The sequence below is a fragment of the Chrysemys picta genome, chromosome 12 (assembly GCF_011386835.1).
Source record: "Chrysemys picta bellii isolate R12L10 chromosome 12, ASM1138683v2, whole genome shotgun sequence".
In the NCBI taxonomy this organism is placed as follows: domain Eukaryota; kingdom Metazoa; phylum Chordata; order Testudines; family Emydidae; genus Chrysemys; species Chrysemys picta.
In genome coordinates this window covers 18,841,038-18,850,491 of record NC_088802.1, presented here as the reverse complement: position 1 = coordinate 18,850,491, position 9,454 = coordinate 18,841,038, and the positions used below count along the sequence as shown (strand labels likewise).

Genomic DNA, 9,454 nt, shown 5'->3' with positions numbered 1-9,454 from the left:
GTAAACCTATAATAGTGTACCTTAAAGACTAACAGATTTATTTGGGCATAAGCTTTCATGGGTAAAAAACCCACTATAACAGGGTTTAAAAAATAACTGGATAAATTCATGCTGGTTAAATCCATTAATGGCTATTAGCCAGGATGGCAAGGAATGATGTTCATAGCCTCTGTTTGTCAGAGGGTGGAGATGGATGGCAGGAGAGAAATCACTTGACCACTACCTGTTAGCTTCATGCCCTCTGGGGCACCTGGCATGGGCCACTGCCAATAGACAGGATACTGGGCTGGATGGACCTTTGGTCTGACCCAGTATGGCCATTCTTATAAGAACATAAGAATGGCCATATTCTTATGTTCTTATATTCTTATAATAACTCTTTTTTTCATTCAGTCAAGTTTGTCTGGATTATTACTAGTGTAAATACCCAATTCTACAAAAACACGGTATGAAAAGCCTGCAAAACACCATGCCTCTGGACTGCATCAACATGCAGAAAGCCTTATAAGGCAGTCACTGTCCAATCCAACTTTATAAGAACTTACTGAGGCTGTTAAGAATGCTGGAGAACACGGTATGTTCTCATGGAGAAAATAATATGATCAATTAATTATATTTCTAAAGAAACACAGAATGAAATCATGATCAAAGAATAAATATGGACTTCTCATTCTTCATGAATAACCTCCAACCTATCAGTTTCCTCAGTGAACATTTGAGCTCCTTGTTCCTCATGCTGTAGATTCATCATTGGTGGCAACACAGAATAGAGAACGGCTACCAAGAGATTCAGAACCGATAGAGGGCTGGAGATGGGTTTCAGATACGCAAAAGTGGTAGTGAAAAGTAACAATGAGACCACAATGAGGTGAGGAAGGCAGGTGGAGAAGGCTTTATGCCAGTCCTGCTCAGAGGGGATTCTCACCAGTGTGGTGAAGATCTGAACATATGACACAATTATGAAAACAAAGCAGCTTAAACATAAGAATAAACTAAAGATGAGAAACCCATCTTCACTGAGGTCTGAGTCAGAGCAGGTGATTTTGAGGAGCTGGGGGATTTCACAGAAGAACTGATCCACCATGTTACCTCCACAGAAAGGTATTGCAAATGTGTTTCCAGGGTGCACTGCACAGTAGAGAATAACACTGATCCAGGCACTGGCTGCCATTTGGACACAAGCTTTCCTGTTCATCACTGTCTCATAGTGCAGTGGTTGGCAGATGGCGACGTATCGATCATACGCCATGATGGTCAGTATGGCATAATCTGCTGAAGCAAAGAAGGCAAAGAGAAAGACTTGGGCAACACATGCAGAATAAGAAATCGATCTGCTGTTCATCAGGGAATTGGCCATGGATTTGAGGATAGTGACAGAGATGGAGCCGAGGTCTAGGATGAAACCTCTTGGGTCATTATACAATGTCATCCAGGCATCTGCTGGAACAGTAGAAGACCTTTGTCCAGCAATAGAAGCTAGCCTTGGATAAGTCAGAGATGTCCTTTGAAAATGTACTGGAAGAAGCAAAGACACCAGTTTAGAAGTTGACTAATGAAGGTAACTTAATATATTGACTCCTTAAGTGAAGAGGACAAGAAGTGTTTGTTAAGCCAGCTGAAAAAGTACACAGACTTGATTCTTACAAATCTACAATAGCTGTGTCGCTCTATCTATGTTGCAAAAAACTCTATGCCTCTCATCAAGGTGGTTTTATTATGTTGGTGTAGCAGGAGAGTTAAATCAGTGGGCTGAGAATTGCAGTGTGTACACCACCACTGTTTTGTGGACAGAAGCTGCCTTTAGTCAACAAAACTGTGCAATGTAGACAAGGCCACAGTGTCACAGCTAAATATGAGGTAGAACAGATAGTTTAGCATAAGTAGTTAGCGCATATTCCAAGGAACCATTCAAGATGAAGTGTCCCGTTAACACTCCTCCAGTTGTAGAACAAAACAAAGCACACAGAAGCCCAAGTGGCAGCTCTGCAATCTTCCCCCACTCAACAGTCTCTGGAAATGTGCCTCTACTCTGCCCTGGAAGGACCCTTTCTGTACATAAAAAGAGATTCCCTTCTCCATATCCTTGTATGCTTCCTTAGTAATGGACCACAAGGGTGCAAATTATGGCCAGTAATGTTGATATTAGTGTGATGGGGAGACATCCTCTAGGAACTGGACAAAGATCCCCAGTGCATTTTGTACAGGCCACCCTAAAGAAATTGGGAAGAACTAACCACTATTTATCCAGAGTGGAACAGCTTCAAATGGAGTGACTGTGGGAGCCTCACATCAGAACACCCCTAACACTGACAATGTGGACAGGGGCAGTGGATCCTTTCTCTATGCAAGCCCGTATCAAGGATGATCTCTCTCTCTCCTCCATTCATCAGTGAGGTGTCTAAAGTCACTGACACACCAGGTCCCGGAACCCTAATTATTGAAAGAAGCCAGCAAGAGTGGGAGAACGATTCCCCCTTCTATTGAAATGGAGTACTACTGGTGCTGTAACAATAAGGTTAGGTCTACACTACCCGGTAGTTCGGCGGCAAGCAAATCGAACTTCTGGGTTCGACTTATCGTGTCTTGTCTGTACGAGATAAGTCGAACCTGGAAGTGCTCGCCGTCAACTGCGGTACTCCAGCTCGGCGAGAGGAGTACCGCGAAGTTGACGGGGGAGCCTTGCTGCCGCGTCTGGACCGAGGTAAGTTCAAACTAAGGTACTTCGAACTTCAGCTACGTTATTCACGTAGCTGAAGTTGCGTACCTTAGTTCGAATTGGGGGGTAAGTGTAGACAAGGCCTCAATGATTCAAATCCAGTACTGGTGTCAGAGGGCTTGACCTTAATGTAGTTAACACTGCCCTACCAGTTTACATAAGAGTTGAATTTGTGCTGTTCTTCATGAGACCCACAGCTTCAAGTCTGGAGACTCCTTGCAAGTTCTCAGAAATGCTGTAAAATCAAGTGACAGCAATATTTGTGTTAATTGTTCTTTTGGACTCATAAGAAAGCCCAAACGCTAGACCTCTGCCCAGTATTGTAAGAATATATGTAAAATACACTGACTTGGTCCACCAAATCCTCACCCATTCATCCTGGGAAACATTCTCCTTCCTTCAGCATAAAAATCTCCCATTAACTGACTGTAATTTTTCACCATTAACCAATGGCAAAATTTCCCCCATCAGTCAAACGAGAATATTTTCCTCTTTCAACCAGCAGTAGAATTCTCTGCCCTCCACTAACCAGACAAATCTGTCCTTCACCACCCATAGACTCCTCTGCCCCTACCAATTATTAGATTATCCTCCATTCACCCACCAAAACATTCTCCAGCAGAAACAGCCACAGACCTGCATTTGACAACAATCACAGACCTTCCCTCCTCCTTATTCCCTATTCACCATCCATACAATTCGACTTAACCAAACTAGACTTCTTCCCTTTTCACTGACCAGGGGATCATTCCCCATTCATTGACTTTAACATTCTCCCTCCTCCACCAATGAAACTTCCATATAATTTTCCCATCAAGCCAGCCAAGCCCTAAGGAAAGATTGGGAGAATACGTAGGCCAGCAGCACATCTTGAAGGTCAACAGACTTGGTTTGCAACTTCAGACGACAATTCCACTGTCAATGAAGCATCATTGGTTTGTTCAGGTGCCTCAGCAGATTACTGTTGCCCTGGTGTCTACATTAGGATGAGAGGAGGGACATTGTACCTTGATGTTTTCCAGTGAGGCCATAACAACAAACAAAGCTTGAAAGCAGAGCTGGCCAAAACATGGGATTTCCACTTTGTGGGAAATGTTGCTATTTCAAAATTTCCCTCTAACTGAAAACTCTGGGGGTCGGAGGGGGGGGGGATGTTTTACAAACACCAACACATGGTGCTTCAGAAACAAAATTTGCTCCACAGGCATCTGCTGAGTGAAATTGACATTCTTGTCAGTTTCATGGCTGCTAATAGGAGCAGAATGTGAGTTTCACTCAACAGCTGATTCCAGGTTCCCAGGCCAGCTGGTTGCCCAAACTATGTGACTCAGTGGCCATTTTAGGAACCCAGCTGCCCTGGAAGTCTGGAAACCCTGGTGTTCCTGGGCCAGGGCTGTTTGCATGCTGACATTACCCTCGAGCCACAGCCTCTGGGAGCCCATACCAGGGTCTTCAAACTTCCAGCTCCTTAGCAGCTCAGCTTGGCAGGCAGGCAATCCATTGCCAATCTGACCTTTCTTCCCTGAAAATCCATCAAACCTGAGATGTTTCTGTGAATCATTTTGGGTTCTATGAATCAGCATTTTTGGACAAAACTCTGTTTCAGCAGAAATTTTCCATCCAGCTCTAATTGTGAGCTACCCTGTGATTTACTTCTGACAGAAGCTGAAGTGAGCTCCTACTCTGTATCACTGGAAAAACTGAATGAATACAGAAAAATCTTTTTGTATGAATAATAACTTTGCTTTTTCAGGAAATGTGATTCAGCTGAGTTGATGGCCCCAGTGCGAACATTCCAGCCGTGCAAACAGGAACGTTTCTGGAAACAGTGACATTTTGGCAAATTGGACGGGTTTTGGTCAGTGCACGCAATGGCACTTGCATGGAAGCTAGGGAAGAAACACACCATGTTGGTCAACACCTTGGTGATGAGCATGCTGGTGAGCAGGATTTCCAGGAGGGAGAGGTTGATGATGAAGAGTCGTAAAGGACTGGTAAGTCTGGAGAAGAAGGCCCAAAGATTCTGGCTTTGAGATAAAAAATTATTTTATGTTAATAATTCAGACCCAAGAAGGGGAGAGTAATTCCAATGCACCAATTGTAAGGCTTTATTTGACTGGGAAAGGAGAGAAATGGAGACAGTGTCAGGGTCTGACACCAGTTTCTTGTTAGCCTTAAGCCCTATGCATAACCCTAACCCATATCCAAAGGGACTTAAGCATGAGTTTACCTTTAAACCTTCAATGGGGCCACTCATACAATTAAAGTAAACACTGTGTTGAAGTGGCTGTGGAATCAGGGCCTTTGTACAGAGTATTCAAAGGGAGTGAGTTTTAAATTGATAATCATGAGTGTTTGGAGCAGATCCTCAGCTGGTGAAAATTCTCAGAGATCTATTGACCTCAATGGCGCTATGACAATTTACACCAGCTGAGGACTGGCTCCTTGATTTTTAAGGATCCCGAGTGTGATACTTCCATTTGTTCAGAGAAATGAAAGAGAGCATGTTAAAAATGTATCCTGTCAAAACTGCTCAAAGTTCAAACATCAAGTATTTTAGGATGAACTGTTTGTAAATGACAGATAGAGTAAGATATAGCCATAAAAATAATTGTTAAATAATGTTTAATAAGGAGTAATCATGATATGGACATAGACAATCATTAACAGGAAAAGAAGCACAATAATTTGCACAATAATCTCCATAGATTATTCATTATTTACCTAGCTAGCTAACATAATTCACAATCAAATAGAAATCTATCATTATGACTCAATGAGGTTGTCATTGTGGGGAGCAAACCTTCAGCTCACTCAGAAAACCCCATCAAAGTGATGACATATTGGCACTTCCAAGAGAAAACAAACATAGAAAATCCTGTCTAACCAAACACTCACCATCTCCCCAGGCTTTCCCACCTCCAAACGAATGAACCAAACCACCAGCCAACCAGTTAAGAAAAAAAAAATCTGACAAACAAGTAAACAAGAAATACAAAGAACAAATGCATTGATATCTCAATCAGAAATTACCCCCCAAAATAAGAAGAGCCAGAGACCTCACTAGGGACTTTGCTATGGCTACTGAGTCTATGGGCAAGGTGCTCAGATAGTATGGTGATGGGTAACAGTATATGATAGATAGATTCTGATCTTATTTACATTGGTATAAACCTATAATAACTTCTTTTTTCTTGAGTCATGTTTGTCTGGAGTTTTACTAGTATAAATACCCAATTCTGCATAAACAGATTGAACAGTATTTTCTCATGGAGGCAATAATGTCATCAGCTGATTATATAAAGAAACAAAGAATGAAATTGTTACTGAAGGAGAAATATGGACATTTTATTCTTAGAGAATAACCTCTGACCTATCAGTTTACTCAGTGCACCTTTGAGCTCCTTGTTTCTCATGCTGTAGATGATCGGATTCATCATTGGTGGCAACACAGAATAGAGAACAGACACCACTAGATCCAGACCTGAAGTTGAGCTGAAGGTGAGTTTCAAGTAGGCAAAGGTCCCTATGCAAATAAACAATGAGACCACAATGAGGTGAGGGACGCAGGTGGAGAAGGCTTTATGCCGGCCCTGCTCAGAGGGGATTCTCACCACTATGGTGAAGATCTGAACATATGACACAATTATGAAAACAAAGCAGCTTGAGGTTAAGCACAAACTAAAGACGAGAATCCCGACTTCACTGAGGTCTGAGTCAGAGCAGGCGAGCTTGAGGAGCTGGGGGATTTCACAGAAGAACTGATCCACCATGTTGCCTCCACAGAAGGATATTGCAAACGTGTTTCCAGTGTGCACTGCAGAGTAGAGAAAAACACTGATCCAGGCACTGGCGGCCATTTGGACACAAGCTCTTCTGTTCATCACTGTCTCATAGTGTAGTGGTTGGCAGATGGCAACATATCGGTCATACGCCATGATGGTCAGTATGGCAAAATCTGCTGAAGCAAAGAAGGCAAAGAGAAAGACTTGGGCAACACATGCAGAATAAGAAATTGATCTGGTGTTCATGAGGGAATTGGCCATGGATTTGGGGACAGTGACAGAGATGGAGCCGAGGTCTAGGATGGACAGATTCATCAGGAAGAAGTACATGGGGGTGTGAAGTTGGTGGTTGAGCGCTATGGCTATGAAGATGAGAAGATTCCCAACCAGCGATAAAAGGTAAAGCGCTAGAAACACCACAAAGTGTAAAATCTGCAGTTCCCGAACATCAGAGAATCCCAGGAGAAGGAATTCGGTCACGGCGGTTTGGTTGGACATTTTCTTCCTCAGTACGCTGTGTGACGGCTGTGGAAGGAATGAGAAAGACAATGGTCAGGATTAGAGTGATACAGGGAATAGCCCTGATTCCCCTTTCTCTAATATCTCATTATATGAATGTCAAAGATGCACAGCACTCATCACTTACAATGTTTTGGTGCTGTTAGTGCTCTCGCATCTGACAAGCAATCAGTCCTGTTATCAAACTAGTGTAATTGGGTCAGCTCCTTTAAAGTCAATGGAGCTTCATTACTTTACCCCATCTGAGGATTTGGCCCAAGATGTGGCTTGTTAAAATGCAGTATGAAGAATGGAACAGAGTACAATCCAAACCCCAAAAATTGTCCAAAAGACGTCCCTCTGTTGCGAACATCACCAAGCTCACAGCTTGGCTATGAAACAGACTAAAATGCCAACACATTTTAAATGTGTGTAACAATGGACTAGCAGCATCCCTCCATCACCGCTATGTTGTATCGTTTATTCTGTGCTGTTCAGTGCAGGGATTGTCAGGACACTTGGGCTATACTTTTGTCTCTGCCAGTGACCTTTGACCAGTCATTTCCCATCTTTCTGCCTGTTTCCTCTCTCTGCCTTTCTCTGCAGTGTCAACTAGAACTGTAAGGGCTTTTGGAGAGAGGCTGTGGGGCAGATTTTTAAAGGTATTGAGGCACCTAGTGGGGTTCTCAAAACATATAGGCCCCCAACACCCCTTGAAATTAACAAATTATAAGCTCCTAGGTGCTTGTGAAAATCCCACTAGGTGCCAAAATACCTCTGGAAACATGGCCCCATGTCTTGTTATATGTAAGTTCTGCACACCCATTTACACCATTTATACTTAGCCAGCAACAGTGTGGAGCTTGGACAGGAGCTCTGAGTTCTACTCCCAGTCATTTCCCGTATGTTCTTGAACGGTGTCAGGATAGACAGGGTTTGGCTGCTTGGTTCAACTCTAACACAGGGTTAAAAGGGGCTAGTCTGTATAAAACACAGTTATTCAATTGTTACCTTCTTACAATTATCACTTTGAAAGAGAAATCACACAGATGCAATAGAATAAATGGACTTGAAATTAATGCTTTATCAGAGAATATTAATGTTCCCCAATTAATTTAAAGTTTAAGGCAGGTTGGAAATTTTTAGCTGTATCTTTTATAATGGACATTGGTTTTTTAGCTAAACGACAACAAATTTCAGAATCTGTCTGCTTTTCTCAAACATTTTTGGATTATTGTGCAAAAAAAAAAAACATTTTTGGTTTTGTGATTAAAAAAATTGAGTTTTCAATAGAAAGTTTTCATTTGCCAAAAATTAAAATATAAATAAATTGATTTTGCATTTTCAGTGAAAAGTCAACCTTTTCCTACAGGCGGAAAATTCCTCTCAGCAGTAGATAATTGATTAAACTGAGAGTAAAATCTTAACGAGTTCATATTGTAATTCATATTTATCATCTAAATTTCCTCCTGTATGATTTCCCCTGTATATTGTTAATTAACATAACAAACTTACTGTGCTGATCTTTGTGGATTTTTTTTCCAACATATGACGCATTCAGTCATCCAGCACCAGGATTCTTTGGTCAATATCTATCTATATAACACAAACTAGAAGCTAAAGGCACAGGTATCTGAGCACCATTTCACCACTCACTGTGTGACTGAACTTGACTCAGACCTGTTGCTCTTTGCAGGAGATCTGTGTATAGCTGGCTTTGATTTGCACTGGCATTAAAGGACCCATGCTGCAGGAAGGTGATTTATACACTTCTATTTCCTAAGGGCTAGTGGGACTCACTCCCTGGAGCCCTGCACAGCTCAGCAGCAAAGGCCCAGAGGGAAGTGCATAGATGCCTAGGTGATAAAGCCAAAAGTGTCCTTCTGATCCTCTAATCTGATCCCCTGCCTAGCACAGGGCCTACGATCTCCCCAGGTTCCCTGATTCCTGCCCAGCTTCTGCGTTGTCTGTAGGCCAGGATTACAAATGGATTTAGGCATGTAATTAGATGCAGACAGGCACTGACTGGGATTTATCAAAGCTCCTATGTGAGCTAAGTGGCTAAATCCCATGGGAATTCAATGGGAGTTGGGTGCCTAAACTGTTGGTGCTATTGTTAATCCCAGTAGGCACCTATCAGTTTCTTTAGGTGCCTAAGCCCCTTTGTAATCCTGGCATTGCAACTTTTCTTTTGACTTCCAAGGCCTGGGCTTCTCTGCTATTCCAGAAAATGACGGCAGGATTTGCAAAGGAGCCTAAGAGAATAAGGCATGTGCATCTTGGGGTTCTAACTCCCTAAGACTCCCTTAAGAATTGCGACCTTAAATTATAGCAAGTAGAGCAGACAGCAGTGGCTAGAGAAAAGAGTCAAGACACTGGAAGTTTCTGTGATCTAAGCCTGGCTATGCACTATATTACCTCAACTCTCTGTGCCTCAGTTTACCAAAACAATTAA

The 9,454-nt window shown here is 42.4% G+C and overlaps 1 protein-coding gene across 1 annotated transcript; it reads right to left on the bottom strand.

Moving 5' to 3' along the window:
- Positions 1-6,039: 6,039 nt before the first annotated feature.
- On the bottom strand, positions 6,040-6,999 carry LOC101945622 (olfactory receptor 14A16-like). Its single transcript, XM_024105986.1, has one exon. It carries the CDS (start codon positions 6,997-6,999, stop codon positions 6,040-6,042), a length of 960 nt encoding a protein of 319 aa, XP_023961754.1.
- Between the last annotated feature and the right edge of the window lie 2,455 nt (positions 7,000-9,454).